The sequence below is a fragment of the Mus pahari genome, chromosome 8, assembly GCF_900095145.1.
Source record: "Mus pahari chromosome 8, PAHARI_EIJ_v1.1, whole genome shotgun sequence".
NCBI classification, from domain to species: Eukaryota; Metazoa; Chordata; class Mammalia; order Rodentia; family Muridae; genus Mus; species Mus pahari.
Window position 1 is genome coordinate 69,473,475 of NC_034597.1, and position 19,083 is coordinate 69,492,557.

General features: G+C 42.9%; 1 protein-coding gene across 2 annotated transcripts in view; it reads left to right on the forward strand.

Moving 5' to 3' along the window:
* The window catches only part of Vwa8 (von Willebrand factor A domain containing 8), a 322,019-nt gene that overhangs the window by 209,796 nt on the left and 93,140 nt on the right, over window positions 1–19,083 (forward strand). For both annotated transcript variants that reach the window (XM_029541466.1, XM_021203139.2), the window contains exons 27-29: window positions 10,834–10,942; window positions 12,470–12,608; window positions 15,783–15,982. In XM_029541466.1, coding sequence (XP_029397326.1) covers window positions 10,834–10,942; window positions 12,470–12,608; window positions 15,783–15,982 — 448 coding nt within the window. The remainder of the gene's footprint in view (window positions 1–10,833; window positions 10,943–12,469; window positions 12,609–15,782; window positions 15,983–19,083) is intronic.

Consider the following 19,083-nt stretch of genomic DNA (forward strand, 5'->3'; position numbering starts at 1 on the left):
GTGTGTGTGTGTGTGTGTGTGTGTCTATGCATCTGTGTGTGTCCGCACCCACATGCTGTTTGTGTTCCAACTCCAGTGACAATATAAACAAAATTATTGGCAACTTCTGAGACAGTTATTAGAGACTAAAAAATTTTTTTGTTTGTTTAAAGAAGATCTTACTAAATAAAAGCAAAGAAACTTGTGGTTTTGTTATTCTACTTGGAAGCATCATTGTCTATGACATATACTGCACCGTGTCCTCACACAGGTGTAGCTAAGGTTTCCCTGTGACATGATGGACACTCTTAGAATAAGACTGAATGGTACTCTCCAACATCTCTGTCTCCTGACTCGGAACACAAGATGAACTCTCACTGGCCGTGGTCCTTATGGAATGGATAAACCAGGCTGCCTCTGCTGCTTCCCCTGCCTGTGATGCACAACCTTGAAACCACATCAGTGGCCTCTCTTTCTGCTTCAGATTCATTGACCTTGACTTGGTTTCTCCTCCAGTACCTCTTCATTTTTTCTTAAGCCACTTTTCTTACTGCTAGTTTGTAAACAAAATACCAAGAACCCAGAGACTCCCGTACATTCTACCCTCCTGTTTGGAAGTTGTCTTTGTTTTGTTGTTTGTTTGATTTTTGTGAGTCTCGTTCTCTTGTGTTCCAGACTAGCCTCTGAGCACTGGGCCATGTGTCACCTTGAGCATGCGTCACCTTGCCTGTTTCATGTGATGCTGGGAAATCACTTTACCAGCTGAGCCACGTCACCCACTCCCAGGACCTTTTACAGTCCTATGTGCAGTGTCGTGATACTGAGGCATCGGTGTTGTCTCCAGTCATTTTATCTTCCTGGGGCTTTTCTCTCAGGAGTGCACATGTTCCTAAAAGGCATTCTTTGTAAAATGCTTCATCCTCAAGTGTCTTTGTCGAAAAATAAAAATAGCTAAATTGAGAGATCTAACTACATATAACACTTCTTTCCCGCTTCTCTTTTTGCTCCATTTCCTTCCTTCCTTGGATTTTAAGCTTAAGACACTTACTCCAACTACCATGAACAGATTTGTAAGCCATGTGAGAGTCTCTCAAAAGGAAAGGAAACCTGATAGATCAGTGCTTTGTGGCCTTATGGATATGGCCAAATGCCCTTATGGTTCCAGAAGTATACAAATGTTCTCACTAGACAGCTTGCACATCTGAAACCGACTGATGGGGTGACTGCGCTGTAGAAGTGCCCACTGCTGGTGGCAGAGCCTTATTAGAGCCTGGCAGGTGCTACTCAGATGTCTTGTTGCTAGGCATTCTCCTACCACTTTATTTAAAATGTTGTAAAATCTCACTTTTAAGCTAAATAATATAACATCGAATTGATGAGTTAGAGAAGTGTATTAACCCATGGTTTTATTAGGAGTTTTTGATGGTCTACACTCCAAACAATTTAAAATACAATGGTATCTACCCTTCCCTGGGAGAGGCTTTCTATACTGTTTTAGTTTTAGAAAATATACATCACTTCTGCATTCTAGTTTTTAAGCATCCACTGTGTTGACACTGGAATTTTTCTTTTTTCTTTTATTTTAAAAGATAAGTAAAAATCTATTTAGAAATTGCTCTTTCTTGGGACTTTTGCTTCTCTTACAATAAAGCACTCATCAAACCCCAACACCTCCTCTGAGAACAGAATGCTTCACATTCATCTGTGGCAGATGAGAGATTAAGTCAGCAGGCACTCTGGTATTTCAGTACAGTAGGTTTGGAGTTGGTATATATCAACCCAGAAATGTCAACTGTGGATACACAGAATGTCCACCACCCAGGGCCTGAACGCAAGGCCTCTTGCATACAGAACACATGGTCTGCCACTGAGCTATTCCCACCCTAACCCCATGCAACACATCTTTAAAGCATCAAAATTATAGAAGTTGGTTTCTTTCAACTCCTGACCACATTCCCTAACAGCATTACAAATATCAACTCCCTTATTCTACTAGATGTGCATGTGTGTTGGGATTTGTCTTACACATTAAGGAACCAGGGCTTAGTTCCTTGAATAATGTAAGAAATGATATAACTGATAAATAGCAGGATAGGGCATTCAACCACGATCCTTCTACAATGAAATTTCAAAGTTACTCAAAGAAATTTCCCTAATTGCTATTGAACAGGGACATTTTTTTAGCTATTTCTTATACATTTGTTTTTCTTCTTATAAGATTCCTCTGTACAGATCCCAGGCACATTTTTTGAATGAATCAACTGCTTAGTTTGTTTTCTTTTGTTTTTGACCTCTTTTTATATATTCTAGATATTTATCCACTGTCTCATTTATATATATATATATATATATATATATATATATATATATANTATATATATATATATATATATATATATATATATATATATATATATACATATATATACACACACACACATATATCCAGCAGAGATTCTCTGGCGTCTTTGGGCCTCCTCTTCTCCAGGTTGTTTCCTTAGATATGTAGCAGCTTTTTAGTCTCACGAAGTTCCCCTTGTTAAGCATCCCACGCCTTTGACATGTGGGATGCTGCCTGTGTCCTCCCCCAGCTTTGGTGGTGGTTCAGGCTTCACATCTAGGTTGTTGAGACACTCGGGGCTGGGTTTTCCACAGAGTGATAGACAAAGGTCCAGTTTCGTTCTCCTGCGTGTGGACAGTTAGTTTTCCCAGCACTGCTGGTTGGAGGTTCCTTGTTTTCCAGTGTATATTTTTGGCATTTTTGTCAAATACTAAATGGCTGCAACTGTGCGTATACCATGTGGGGGTCTTCAGTCTTGTTCCATTTGCCTGCGTGTCTGATTCTGTGCCTGTATTTTTACTGCTGTGGTTCTGGCGTAGTCTGAGATCTCAAATGGTAATCACTTCAGATTGGTCTTTCCTCTTAGGATCGTGTTGGCTGTGTGGAGTCTTTTGTGGTTCCATGTAAATTTTTTTCCTATTTCCTTCTAGACCCTAGAGAGGGATGTATAGGATCTGACTGGGTAGAGAAGTTGAATGTGGGAGGTCTAAAATGTTTCATTCTTTGAGAACTTCAGGCAATGAAATATGGTCATATCTACCCTCATTTTCTCCATTAGCTCCCCCCAACTTCATCTGCCCCATCAGATAGGATCTCACTCTTTAGCCCTGGCCAAGCTCACTATGTAGACTAGGCTGGCTTCAGACTCAGATCTGCTTGTATCTACCTTTGGACTGCTGTGATTGAAGGTGTAACACTGCTACATCCAGCTGTCTCTCTACTTTTAGAATAACGCATTAAATCCAGTCAATGTTGTCCACGTATATAAATGGGCAACCTGCTCCTTGGGTGTGGTGGGGCCTTGTGAGCTCCTGCCCCATCCACTCTGGAATTTGGGCTGGCTTGATCTTGTGCAGGTAACCATAGCTACAATTTCATGGGTACAACGGCTATGTCATGTCCAGATGACAGCATTGCATTGTGCCCCTCCACATCTTTTGACTTTTACATTCTTCTCACCTCTTCTTCTGGGGCATGTCTGAGCTTTGGTGGGGTTGCGGGGTTGGCAGTGTGGATAAAGATGCTCCACTCACGGCAGAGCGCACACTGTCACTCATTCTCAGCACAGTAGCCAGTTACATTTCCTCAGACTTGGTTTTGTATTCTCTTGCTATAGTGTAATGGTAGCTGCACAGCTGTTTTGATTTGATCCTTTATTGGAATGGGGGGAAAATAGTTAAATGTGCCCCAGCCTACAGAGAATTTTTGAGATGTGTAGGTCTTAAGCAGTCTCATATCATTATCCTTAATGCTTTAAGCTTTTGTAGGTGAGGTTTTATAAACTCATGTCACCCAGTCCTATAGAATGCCCCTTACTTACACAAGCCTGTTGAGGCCACTTTCACACTTGCTTGCAAGTAGGCCGTACCCCTTGCTGAGATCCTTCTAAGTGAAAGAAACATTAGGACGTAGTCAGAACACATCAGGGAAGATTTGCCCTTCCGAGAAAACAAATTGGTCCAAAATACCAACCATTCATTCACTCATTAAACAGACATTTTCCATGTGCTGCTGGGGTGGGGGGCAGGGGCACCATGTGGGAGCAGGAGCCTCGAAGGTGAGGAGGACTCAGTGTTGTCTTAAGCAGGTCACGGCGACCGAGAACGTGGTCAAGAACAAGCGGTGTGTATCCTGCTGTAGATGTCTGTCAGTGGGAAAATGCATTTGCCCTTGGGGCGAGCCCAGGAGGGTAAGGAAGCCGGAGCTGTGCAGAATTCTTCTGTGTGCCTGGACGCATGCAGGAGGGAGAGCAACTCAAGCAGAGAAATTTAATCGGTTTTGAAATGACATTTTATTTCCCATAAACCTGCTGGAGAGTGTGCATGGAGGCCGAGGAGAGTTTGCTGTCGTGAGTCAGTTTTCTCCTTCAACCGAGTGGGTCCTGGGGATCAAAGTCAGGTCACGGGCAAGAACCTTTACCCCACTGGGCCCAAAGGTAAAGAAAATGTGGGTGTATTTTGAGGTACAAGTACTCTGTGAATGGCAGGGTGAGGTGATGGATGGGGTGGGTAAGTCTGTCTGTGAATGGCAGGGTGAGGTGATGGATGGGGTGGGTAAGGCTGTCTGTGAATGGCAGGGTGAGGTGATGGATGGGGTGGGTAAGGCTGTCTGTGAATGGCAGGGTGAGGTGATGGATGGGGTGGGTAAGGCTGGGCAGAAGAGCCAGAATGGCCTGTGTGGCAGAAAAGGGCTCTTTTCATTTTCAAAAAGTGAGGAAGTGGACGGCAGTGAACCTGAGCGTAGGAAGGCTCTGTGGGAAGCAGCGGCGGGCATCCCTGTGGATGAAGGAGGGCCTAGTTATCTGTGGCAAACTGGAAAAAAGAAGACAACACTGAGAGAAGGAGGCAATCAGTGGACCCTAAATGAACCCTCACTAATTAAATAAAGCCTGAACCCTACTCAATGAATCACCAGTTAACTAAATCAGAAACATGTGCTATTGATGTGTTACCTCCAATGGCTTTATTCTCAGTCGGGTTGTCCCTCTGTGGTTCTGTCCTGTGGGAAATTCAGGAACTTTCTACATTGCCAGTGACGGTGGCTGGAGTTTCACTCCCAAGCATTCTCGGAGATGATTAGGAAAGAACACAAGATTTGAAACCACTAGGATGTAGTTGCTAGAGCAGATGACAGAGGAAAGAAGGCATTTTCCTTCCAGGGGAATTGAAAAAAAAAAAAAGGTGAAGAGAAGTTTAAAGCCAGCCTCCAGACCTGTAGCCTGGTAGCAGCCTCCAGGAGAAAGACAGCCAGAGACCATGGCTCAAGCTTTGGCTGGAAGGCAGGACAGTTGCCCCAGCTGCCCTGACACTGCAGGGTCATTCTGGAGAGCAAGAGGTGTGTGAGGAAGTACCAGCCCAAAATAGCAGCTCTACCCAATCCTCCCATCTTGCAAATCCAGATGATGGCATTTCTGTGACCTCGGCAGGCTCTGGGTGGCAGAGGTACATTTCATAAATGAAACTAACAACTAAATGTGGAGTCAGGGATACAGAAGAAAATACAAAAGCACACTCACATACATCCTGTGTTCAGCCAAACAATGTAAAGTAGCCAGGGACTTGTGAGCTGTGGGGAAGGAAATTTTAAAGTTCTTGGCAAAGGAGGATTCTACTGGGAATTTGTAGTAGTGCCCACCACTGATATTTTATGTTTAAATTGGGCTTTCTTTCTCGGTTAAGCACGTAGCTGGTGTGTGTAAGGGTGTATGGGGGGTGGCGGCTTACAATATATCCCATGCTTCTCTGGAAGACTCTAGGTTGTTTATACTAGCTCAGGCTCCTGCCTTAATGTCCTAAGTGTGAGAGCATAGGAACATGCCACCGTGTTTAACCTTGTGCTGAGTTTTCATTTTATTAAGTAAAAAAAAAAAGATTTCATAGATTCATTTCTAATCTATTCTCTCTAGAGTGGTATTCTCTCTGCCCTGTTAAATTGGAAAGTTACCGACTCTATGAAACTTTTTGGAGTTTCATATGTGTAAATTTGTATGGAAACCCTGAAGGGCAAAAGGTTGATTTTCTTTTCCGAGAATGAGATTCGAGGAGGGACTCAAAGGCCAATAATATTTGGACTGTGGCTTAAAAAAATAAAGGACCTCCAAGCTGAGTGTGGTGGTGCATACGGCAATCCCAACACTTGAGCCGCAGAGGCAGTAAGATTGGGATTCAAGGTCATCCTCGGCTCCATGATGAGTTCAAAGCTAGCTCCATGATACCCGATCTCCATCTCAGAGGAAGAGGGGGAGATAGCAGCTCACTGGAGAGGCTGCATCAGAATGAATGGGAATGGCCTCGAGGAGGCATTAAAATTGTTCAGGGAATAGCAAAAAGTAGTTGAAGCTAAGGCTGAGTTACAGGGTGGCCCAGAGCAAAAGGGGAAAGAGCCAAGTGGGAAGTGTTGGTCAGGAATGGTCTGTGAGAGTGCAGTGAACTCACTGTTGGAGCTTAAGATGGTAGGCGTGAGGGAGGCCAGGAAAATTGGAGGCTCTCTCTTTCGTCTCAAAGATGGTAGTAATTGTTGAGTTTCTGGGTTGATGGAACTACCCCGAAGTGTTCCATTATCCCCATAAACATTTGTAGTTCTTGTGGTAAGCAAATGTCTTAGGAATTGTTGATAATAGGTGTGCCAACAACTTCCAGTTGCATAATGGCCCTAGAAAGATCCAAATCTTCATGTGTTTTCTCTCAGACTCCAGAAATAGTGCTGGCAAAGGTTCAGAGGAGGCAGAAATTTGCCAGAACATATGCTTTAAAGCCCCCCCCCCTTTTGGAAGTTTTTCTGAGACAGCTCTCACATGTCCTTCAGATGATGTTACCTAACTTTGCTGACCATATGCGTCGTTTTATGACTTGTCCATGTGTTTTTTTAAAAAGCAAATCCTGTCCTTTCTCTAACATGCTCCAAGTACTATAATTTGACCCAAGTCATAACTTTGATATGCACCTTTCTCTTACTCAAAACTCTTAGTCTTAGATCTCTGTCACTGCTTCCACAAGGGATTAGGAAACGGCACAACACATGCACTAAAATACATCATTGTTTTAAAACACATAAATTTATGAATGACACTGAAAATAAAAAGCAGTTCTATTTATAGCCCTTGAGTTCAAGCTCCTCCTCCTTAAAATCAAACACAGACATCATTCCAGCCAGGACATTAACACTTCAACAGCACAGTGACATAATCTTAAAATCATGGAAAATGTTGTTGTTGTGTCAATCAAATCAAACATAAAAACTTAAATCTGGTCAAAGTTGGATACCGCATTTTAGTAAAATGGAAAAGAAGGCCATTTTGCTAACTGCTTACTCCCCCCACTCCCCAATACTGTATAACACTGTAATACTCCCCCCACTCCCCAACCCATTCCATAGCCACCATTTTGTTGATTATTCCAGAACTTGTTCATACTCCAAACAATGCTTCCTCTCTCCTCTGACTGCTAACACTGAAAGGATAAAAGTTAAGAATGGTCACACACACACACACACACACACACACAGCTTCTGGGAGCCTTCATGGGAAATGAATGGGGAGCTATGGTTTCCTAACTATTGTCAGGGTTCAGGAGCAATCAGGGAACCTGATGGTGTGTGTGTGTGTGTGTGTGTGTGTGTGTGTGTGTGTGTGTGTGTAACCCCAGGCCACCTGCCAATGCATCCTTTATCACTATTGACATTGCCAGTAGAACACTATGGTTGTGTGGTTCTAGATGCAGTCTGTGGGGTATCTAATGGTCCATCCCATACTCTGCCAGTCAGACAGCCAAGGCTAGCTTTTCAGATAGCTAGTCAGGTTGTGAGTTCCATGACTGTTACTTAGAATGAGTTGGCAACTTCTAAGCAGATTTCTGCACATTCCTGGCATTAACCATAGAATCTGAGAAAGGTTACCTTTCCTCAAATGGATGGATTTTTTTTCTTACTTGGCACTTTAATATTATTTATAAAATTATTAGTGAGTACATTAGTGGTATTGTTTTTTTAAGTGCCAGGTATCAAGCAAAGAACCTTGCTCGTGCTAGGCAAGCCTCTGCAACTGAGATGTATCCCCAGACCTGGATGCATTTCTTATGCTTGGTTATCAACAAATGGCTATTTTATTAAGCAGTTCTCTAGCTGTAACTAGATCAAGATGTGAAAACTTTGACCTCAAACAAATGGAGCCTCTTTGTTCTTTAAGAAAGCATGCCTATCGACCAAGGAACCCATCTGATTGATAGGTACAGATATTATCATTCTGATAGATCAGTTTCAGTCAAGAGCACCAAAGTCATGCAAGCCCTTTACACTGTACTGTCACTTCTGGCTCTGGCTTCCATGGTAGTCACAGACTCTCCAAGCCATTAAGACCTTAAGGTCAGTCCTTTCTCTAGGAGTGAAAACATTTGTGCTGAGGTATTAGCCGGCACTCAGTACTATCTTGCATATGTAGTTAGCAAGGAACCAGGACATGAACCCAGGGTCTTCACATTCACCAACACTATGCTAAGAAAGGAATTAATAATGTATCTCCATATGTTTCTCCTTCCGCATTTGGAGAACAGTAAACTTAGGAGAACAGTTGAAGAATACAGTTTGTTCCCCAAACTAGAAGAGCAAGGAAGATCCCACTCTAGGAGATCTGCCCTGTTAGTGTAGAAACACATTTTATTACTTTATTTAAAAGAACACATCATAGTCTTCTAATTCAGCACGGACCCAGCCACCTCTGCTCTCCATCCAGGCCGTGGCCTGGGTATGTAAAATGTATTTTATTAATTTGTTCAGATTTATCTGAATATTTTTTATTGTATATGAGGAGGCAGTGGATATGGAGGTCAGAAAGGGCATTGGATCCCCTAGAGCTGAAGTTAGAGGTGATTGCAAAGAAAGGTGGGAATCTAACTCTGGTCCTTTGTAAGAATAGCATGCACTCTTAACTTAGTTCCCTAAAATGTATTTTAGATAATATATTCCAATGTGTCCTTTTAAGCAAGGTATGACACAGGGTCATATGTCTTAGAAGACACTCATTATAAGGTCCCTTTCTTTTTTATTTTTATTTTATTTTATTAGATATTGTCTTCATTTACATTTCAAATGCTATCCCGAAAGTCCCCTATACCCTCTCCCCACCTTGCTCCTCCCATACCCACCCACTCCCACTTCTTGGCCCTGGCATTCCCCTGTACTGGGGCATATAAAGTTTCCAAGACCAAGGGGCCTCTCTTCCCAATGATGGCCAACTAGGCCATCTTCTGCTACATATGCAGCTAGAGACACGAGCTCTGGGGGTACTGGTTAGTTCATATTGTTGTTCCATCTATAGGTTTGCAGAACCCTTCCACTCCTTGGGTACTTCCTCTAGTTCCTCCATTGGGGGCCCTGTGTTCCATCCAATAGATGACTGTGAGCATCCACTTCTGTATTTACCAGGCACTGGCATAGCCTCACACAAGACAGCTATATCAGGGTCCTTTCAGCAAAATCTTGCTGGCATATGCAATAGTGTCTGGGTTTGGTGACTGATTATGGGATGGATCCCTGGGTGGGGTAGTCTCTGGATGGTCCATCCTTTCGTCTTAGCTCCAAACTTTGTCTCTGTAACTCCTTCCATGGGTATTTTGTTCCCTATTCTAAGGAGGAATGAAGTATCCACACAGTACAGCGACAGACAGGTAGATCAATGGAATAGAATTGAATACTCAGAAATGAACACACACACCTATGGTCACTTTATCTTTGACAAGGGAGCTAAAACCATCCAGTGGAAAAAAAGACAGCAAATGGTGCTGGCACAACTGGCAGTTAGCATGAAGAAGAATGCAGATTGATCCATTCTTATCTCCTTGTACGAAGCTCAAGTCTAAGTGGATCAAAGAACTCCACATAAAACCAGAGACACTGAAATTTATAAAGGAGAAAGTGGGGGAAAGCCTCAAAGATATGGGCACAGGGAGAAAATTCCTGAACAGAACAGCAATGGCTTGTGCTGTAAGATCAAGAGTCTACAAATGGGACCTCATAAAATTGCAAAGCTTCTGTAAGGCAAAAGATACTGTCAATAAGACAAAAAGGCCACCAACAGATTGGGAATGGATTTTTACCAATCCTAAATCTGATAGGGGACTAATATCCAATATGTACAAAGAGCTCAAGAAGCTGGACTCCAGAAATTCAAATAACCCCATTTAAAAATGGGGTACAGAGCTAAACAAAGAATTCTCAACTGAGGAATACTGAAGGGCCAAGAAGCACCTAAGGTCCCTTTTTTCCTCCCAAGTTTCACCAGGTCAAAAAAGGATTCTCAGCCAGAACATTTAGTTCCTTGTCTTACGCAAAGAGTGATCAAAGCTTTATAGTTTTACTAAGCTTAGGAAAATGCATATCAGACTGTAACTTTACTGAAAACAAAATAACTTGTCAGGACAAATATGTACTGTGTGAATGATCACCATACTCATTGTAAACATATTTTGATTAAGATCAAGCTGTAGGCAAGCCTGTAAGGCATTAACATTAGACATTAATGGGAGAGGGCCCAGAACATTGTGAGTGAGGCCATCCTTTGATAGGTGGTACTGGCAGTACCCTTCCATGGCCTCTGTATCACCTCCTGCCTTCAGGTTCCTGTCCTGTTTGAGTTCCCTTCCCAACTTCCTTTGATAATAAACAGTGATATGGAAGTATAAGACAAATAAACTCTTTTCTCCCCAAGTTGCTTTGGTCATGGTGTTTCATCAAAGCAGTAGTAACTCTAAGACACTTGATAATGGGAAAAAATACTTACTCTTTCAAATCATCTTTGACAGGTTTCCTCTGCCAGAGAAGACATTCATGGGCTACTGGACAGTTGGTCAGACGAGAAATGGAATGCAGAAGGTCTTGTGTCCAGCTGAAACTAATCACATTGACATAAAGGTTGTTACCCTCATGGTTTCCTCTTAACATTGAACCTAACAAACTTTCTAAATCTTCTATTGATGTGGTCCATACAGTCTGAGGAATGACTTAATGGTTGGTCAGCTCTTTAGCTTCTGTGCCAACTTAAAGTTCAATCTGACCTCCAAGGAATTCAATGTTGGCAGTTGCTATTGGCCAAACAGAACTTCTAAGAGCCAATATTGTGTTTCAGGACAATCAGTTGGGTATATTGTTTATTTTCTGTGATATTTATCTTTATGTATGCTAAAAAGATTAAATTGTCTTCCTTTTTCTATTTTTACTCATACATTGTTGACATTGTCTTCCTGAGAAAAGGAAAGGGTCATTTATCATTAGTTATCAAAAATCATTCTAAGCATTTCAGGTAGAAAGAGTTCCCCTCTGGGTGGTTAAGAACACAAGTCAGGGACCACACTGAAATCACTGTTCTAAAATACATCTTTTTCTGTCTGCTACTATCCCCACTGCTGGGATCCACATGGACAGGAGAGTCAGCAGACCTACCCTGTAAATGGTCAGAAAGTATATATGGTAGATTTTGTGGTCTATAAAGATTTTGTTGTAACAACAAAATTCTGTCACTGTAACACAATAACCAGTTACGGCAGTACACAAACAAAAGGGTGTTTTCTTCCACTCAAGTTATATTTAGAAAAACCTGGCCTAGTCTGTCAGTCCCTTCAGGAGTACAGAGTCTTCTCATCTGTCAGAGACTTTTGTCAGAGCTGTCCCTTCCTTCTGCCCTAACCCCCCATGTCACCTACGTGTGATCAGAGTGCCTAAGTCTCTTCCAGAAGTGTTTTTTCAAGGTTTTAAGAGGGATACAGTTTGACTCTTCAGCCCCCCAGTTACGATCTAGATAAATTGGGACATGCACGCCAATATCTAGCCCAAATATCTTGATCAATTAAGGACTGTAGGGCATACAAGTCATTGAAAACTTAGTTGTATAATAGAATTCTTCCAGGAAGTCATAGCTAGCTACCCAGAACTGATACGCACAATATTATTAAGTTAGTTCCTTTGCTTATATTGAATAATCATATAACTATATATGAAATATTCCACCTTTTATAAGTAGCACTGGATCCACTTTAGCCATTACATTTCAATAGAACGATTTCACACTCTTTCTTCACAATGGAAATATACTAGTCCTGGGTTTGTTAACTTATGTGATTTTGCTGGCTTGAGCAACTCTGGGTCTTTTTCTGTTTGGAGGTCAAAATGGGTTCTTGGTTTAGGAAGAAATGTAGTCATAAGAAATCTTACAGTGCTTTAGACATGGTATACTTCATTAAAACAAAAGAAAGAGAAATGTAATGAGCTTCAGCATGAGAAAGCACTCATGAAGGTAAGTATATGGTATTATTATAGTTTTAAGTGCCATGCCAAACAATAAGGTCGAGTATGTTAAGATATTAGATCGTGAAATATTGATTTCTGGTACAGCTGTTTTAGCGATTACCCAACGCCTTCACTAAGACTGTGGCTTTGTTATAGGGTCCGGTACTTGTGAACATGGAAAAGTACCCAATAGAAAAACATGAAACAAGATTCCTAAGCTTTACTGAAGAGAGTACGTCTTGGAAGTTTCCATTGGATGAAGTCAATTTAATCTGTGACATCGCTGTATCACATGGTATGTCCATTGATTCTTTTGATCTTTTCCTCCTCCACTGACTTAAAATCAGAGGGATTACAATAATCTTGAGGCATCAAGAACTCTGTGAGAGACACGGTTGATGACTTGGTGGATCCAGATAGCAATTATATATAGTTTAGAACTAATGATGTCCTCTAAGAGCCCCACACAATGCTATTGTGGAGCCCACATAAGCATTGCTGGGCTGGTGTGCAGATGTCTGTTTCTCATTACAGTCAAGGCACAAAGTTAAACCTGCCCAGGCATGTGCTGAAAACAGAAAGAAAGAAGAGAAAGGGGAAACACTGGATTCAAGGAAGGAGGCTGGGATTCCTGTTTGTCACTTCCCATCATTAAGTCCCCCACTGTCAGGGATGCAGGAAAAGGGTGGGAGTGGTCGGCTTCTGCACTTGGGGGCTGCTGCCACCACTGGCTCGTGTGTGCCTTGGACCCTGGGTACCTCTGTACAGGTGTTCTTCAGGCGGTGTCGGTTACTAAAGTGGTAAGAGCAAACTGGTAGACGACGGCCAGGGCAGCTGCTAGCCTGACTGAGATGGAATCACTGAGGTGAATAAGTTTAGATCTCACTTTTGTTACTGTACGTTCTGTGGCTGTCATTCAGTCCTCACTGCAGCCACTTTGAATAAACGTTTGAGACTGTGTTGTTGTTTGTTGGTGGTAAAGGATGGGTGCTCTTCTCAGGAGATGTTGCATTCGCAGGTCAAGAGGGAGGAAGTTTGAGAGTCAGTAGGTGAAGGTCGAGCACAGTGCTTCAGGTTGCTCCAGCAGGCGGTCACAGTTGGCCTTGAAAACAGCTCATTTGCTTTTCCTGACAAAATGTAACCCTTTCCTCTCAGAGTGAGCCACATCTGCAAACTAGTTTTCCCCCTTTGTTCTTATCCTTCTCTCTTTCTTAAACCTATTCTACATTTTTTAGAGGAAACAGCACTTTCTTGGGAGGGAGGTGGAGTTAGTTATATATCTATGTGTTTGAGCCTGCAACCAGATAATACTTAAAGCCTGTAGTATGATAACAATTAATAATCCTGCGGTGTATATTTCTGCCACTGCTCTTCCTGCATCCCTGGTGCCCTCTCACATGCACAAAAGTGCTCATAACATGTTAAGTTGAACTTATTTTTGTTCATAATGGATGCATGTAAAAGGCCCATAAGGTGCAAATTCTACTATCCTGACTGATACTTGCAATTACTACAGCATAGTTCATATCAGCTCTTAAATAACAGCCCAGATACAGTGGCACACAGCTTTAATCCCAGCATTCAGGAGACAGAGGTGGCTCTCTGTGAATTCAAGGCCAGCTTAGTCCACGTAGTGAGTTGCAGAACAGTCAGAGCTACATAGTAAGACCCTACCTCAGAAACAAAATAATAATCAGCTTCCTTCCTCCTCCTCCTCCTCCCCCTCATCCTTTTCCTTTTTTTTTTAAAGACAGGGTCTCACTGTGTTGCCAAGGCTGTTCTGCTATTTGCTATGTAGACCAGACTGGCTTCACAGTCATAGCGATGCACCTGCCGCTGCCTCCCGAAGGCTTGCCCCACCATGCCCAGCCTGGTGGCTGTGTTCCTCATTGATATTACTTTAGTTATTTAAATTTAACATATCATTAAATGTACTTTTCTAGTGTGTATATATTTATTTTAGAGCTGATATTTTGGGCATATTTGTATAAATCTTTTAGATATGGCTTGTACATGTATGTGATCCAGATTTTCTTGGACTGGACCAAATTTCCCTCTATCTCACTGTCTTCCTTTTCATCTAATCTGACATTAAGAAAATGTGATTGCTGTAAAATTAATAACCGATAGAGAGGCAGTGCTTACAGCACTCATCAGACAAGAGCAGCTTGTTTCTCAAGGTGCTCATGTAAGAGATGGCAACCCTGGGCTGGAGAGATGGCTCAGCGGTTAAGAGCACCGACTGCTTTTCCGAAGGTTGTGAGTTCAAATCCCAGCAACCATATGATGGGTTCACAACCATCCATGGTGAGATCTGATGCCCTCTTCTGGGGTTTCTGAAGACAGCTACAGTGTACTTACATATAATAAATAAATAAATAAATCTTTGAAAAATCATAGAAATTTAAGAGAGAGAGAGAGAGAGAGAGAGAGAGAGAGAGAGAGAGAGAGAGAGAGAGATGGTGACCCTGTTAATTTAAGGGGGAGGCCCTCAAGCTAGCACCCTTGGCATCTATGCTAAAGCACAGAACTTGGCAGCCCACTCCCACTCCACTGACTTAGTATCTGCAGTCCCATCAGCTCTGCTGGTGATTGAAGCATTGCCATACATCTTAGAATAGACGGAGGCAAGTGCTTGGATGTAAGAGAGACTGCATAAGAAAATTTCAGATATGGATGTTAGATAGAAGTTCACATCTATAGTGCTAGACTGTGAGGGGTTAGCTCAGTGGTAGAGTTCTTACTTAGTGTGTTTATTGCCTTAAGTTAAATCTTCATTACCATATCTGGGAGGGGGAGACCCGTGGGGCTCAGATTTTTTTACTTATTTATTTTATGTATGTGACTACACTGTCACAGTCTTCAGACACACCAAAAGAAAGCATCAGATCCCATTACACATGGCTGTGAGCGACCATATGGTTGCTGGGAGTTGAGTTGAATATGGTTGCTGGGAGTTGAACTCAAGAACTCTAGAAGAACAGCCAGTGCTCTTAACCTGCTGAGCCATCTCTCCAGCCCAGGGCTCAGATTTTTTTAAAAATTAAATATCTTATTTATAGCAAGAAAGTTCTGTAACCTGATAACTGTCTAAAAGAGGAGAACTTGGCAGATAGAACAGATAGAGGATGTTGCCAACGAGCTTCTGAAAGAGCAATGTCCCGATTCAGGAAAGCACTGGGCCACGGAGCTCTTTGCTACCATACAGTGAAGTCGCCTCACAGCATAGAATGTCAGCTATCTAATGCAGTTATCATGGGTCCTTGTGGAATTCTCTGGGAGCCCGTTACTACGGGGTGCTGCTTTACTGCACGGGCATCCTCTGGGCACATTTAGGGTTGGAACAGAGGTTTTCAGCCTGATAAATCTAAAACCCAAGAGATGAGCTTCCACCTTGAGCTAGAACCCTTAGCCAGCCAGAAAACTGTCCGTAAACTGCACGATGAATACTTTTTTTTTTTCATTTCAGAAAACGGAGAACAAACTCTGTATGTGGCTGCTTGCAACCCTGTTTCCTTGTACTTCATGAATATGACGGGGAAAAATGGCTTCTTTGTGGACTTCTTCGACATCTTCCCAAGGATGGCCAGTGGATCCTGGCGACCATTTGTAACAGTAGCCCCACTGGGAAGTCCTCTCAAGGGTCAAGTTGTTCTGCATGAGGAGCAGGTAAGGCACACTAGTCGCTCATGGGTACCGAAGGGTGAGAAGAATGTGGGAAGAGTGAGTGCTTTAAAGGAAAAGTAAGAGTGACGTCAGCTATGATCAAAAACCTGCGCTTTCAGAAAGATCCAGGCCAGGGCCCTGCAAAGGCCAGGGCTCATGCTCTACCAATAGCACAGATCACAAATGTGGGCTACTGTCTTCTCGCTTTGGAGACTTGAACACATTTTGCAAGTCTGAAGCAGGTCACCAGTCAGTTTTCTACCTTACCACATGGACAGTTAAGAAACTGTCAGTCTCTTTAAAGAGATGGACAGAAAACTAGTAAACCAACAAATAAATACATCTCCTCCAGGTTGTGTAGAAGCAAGGTGATGTCAGAGAGTGTGGTGGGATGGAGTAGGTTAGGAGGGTAATGGAACTCAGAGTGCCACGCTATCTCTTCCGAGGAGATAGCATTTTATCTGAGATCTAAAAGACATTCTCAGGAGATAACCACAGACATCCACTGAGTGCGATGCGCTGGAATCCTTCTGTGTCAGTGATGCTCAGCCTCTAACCATCGTGGTTATAGATTAGTCAGCTAAGGTCTCACTAATGAAAAGTGCAGGTGCCCAGCTAGCAACGGGCTGGAAGTAATTCCAAACAGATGACGCAGAACAGAAGATGGGCAATGCTCCACTTAGTGCAAATTCTGAAGGTCTCATTAACCTGTATTATAGCAATAGCAAGTGGCCTGGCTCTGTGTGCCTATTTTCTGCCTAACATCTAGCGGGTGTTGCATGGGGCATAGCATTTATTTTACAGTTCCCGTGCCTGCTGCTAGGAATATGACAGGAAAGAGCAAAGATGGCTCAGTGGTCAGGAGCCCTTTCTGCTCCTACAGAGGACCCTTCTCTGATACTGCAGCTCACTGTCGCCTGTAACTCTTGTTCCAGGAGATCCAATATCCTCTCCTGACCTCTACAGACTGTGACATGAACATTATACTCATAAAGTTGTGCAAGTACACACATACACACCCATAAAAGCAATAAATAAGTAAATAAATCATGGTGTCTTTTTAAAAAGAGGTAGCAGTTGTTTTTATTCTCAGTTTATAATCTGGTCCAGGATAGATAATAAGAGAACTAAACCACTAGTTAAATTCTGCCTTGGCCTGGAGTATGACATGTGAGAGAGTGGATGTGCAACATAAAATAAAGCCACTGAAATGGCCTGAGTGGCTGATGGCAGTGAACGGGAATGGAAACCTAGACAAAGAGTGTAGGCGCAGGGAATAAGTTCTGAAACCCAGAGGCTAGAAAATTCCCTCCTTTTTAAAGGTTGAAGGGTGGGGCGGTGAGAAACGGTGAAGTAGAACGGTTATTCAGTGAGCAGCAGTAGAGGTGAGGGAGAGGTAGTAGCGGTGGGTACCAGCGGTGGGTAGCAGACTGCCCAGAGCCTTGTAGGCACTGGAAGGTTCTGGGCCCTGAGAGTAAGGGGGGTGTCAGAAAGGGGCTTCTTCAGTTACCCTGTGTTATCAGGGAGTAGTAACGAGGCAGAATATAGGAGCTAGTTAAGACCTTCTCACAGTGAACCCTCCAAAAGCTATTGGTGGCCTGGAGGAGGATGAAGGTCATAAGCGATTGACCCTAGGTGCATTTTGACGGCATTGCTGGCAAGACCTCCTAACAGAGCAGGCATGTGGAGTGAGTTCCAGGCCAGCCCCCAGAGCGCCTCAGTGAGACCCTGCCTCAAACAGACAGACAGAAAGCATGAAGTCCTGAATTCAGCTCCCCATGTAAGAGCTTTACAACCCAGAGAATCCACCATAGAAAGCACCTATCAGGGGGGATTTAAATTTAATAAGCTAACCAAATTTGGATGAGACTCAGAAGTGGAAGTATTTATTCAAACAGTTCCCCCAGATTTTCAACTTGTCACATTAGCAGAAATTTACACATACAAATTCTGTAAAACTATTAGTTTTTAGATGCTCAGCTCCTGTTTTATTTCTCAAAAGACCCAATTGTTTGGCAACATTGTAGACTAATTTTTTGTTCAATGACTTTCATCAAGGAAATGAGGTTCTCATTGTAGAGATGTACTTGACTGGCACAGTGTGTGCCTTGCCTGGAGGCATTCTCAGACCCTGTCTGCCTTCTGCATCCTGAGTGACAATCGAGGTATCTTTCTGCTGACCCTCCTTTCCCTCGTCACAGAGGTTATTCCAGTTGACCGTCTTATAAAATGGTGCAGTCGGGCTGAGCCGTGGTGATGCACACCTTTAATCCCAGCACACGAGAGGTAGAGGCAGGTGGATCTCTGAGTTCGAGGCCAGTCTGGTCTGCAGAGCAAGTTCCAAGACAGCCAGGGATACACAGAGAAACTCTGTCTGGGGTTGGGGTGGGGTTGGGGTGGGGCACATGGAGCAATTTAACTAGTGGTATAAAAATGTGGGCTGCCCTTGAATCCTTCTTCCTGATTCTGGAAGAGCTGAAGACAGAGTTGAAAGGGACACAGTGCAGCCACAAATAAATCTGTCCCTTATCATTTTAAAATAAAGTTTTGCTGTAGATGCATCCTCCTGGTTAGTTGGAAAGTTGTTCAAAAATTCCTTGCTAAAATAAAATCTTAAGTGAGGACAGGAAAACTAAAAATAACAGCCTTGCCCTGCCCCTGTTCCCAAGGGTCCCTTCAGTACATCTGCTAAGCCTTTAGTGTTTCAGACTTGGGCGTGGAGGTCATCCAGAGGTTGCTCTTCTCCCAGTCAGATACAAACACAAGAAAATGGCTCAGTTGCTCCTCTGCCCTGCCCCCATCTCAAGCAGTGCCAAAGCCACAGTTTTTGTACTCATGTGTGACGTGAGATTCTATTTTTAAGCACAGGCAGAATATATCATTAGTCATTTACAGAAGGAACCCATTAACATCTAAAAGGATGGAGCCACAGAGTTCCTTCAGGCTGCCAAGTGTTGGTGGAAGCCATTCTCAGCCCACGGGGCAGTGCACTCCGGCTGTGGACACATGTGCTAGAAAATAAGTTGTGTGTGTGTGTGTGTATGTGTGTGTGTATGTGTGTGTGTATGTGTGTGTGTGTGTGTGTGTGTGTGTGTGTGTATGTG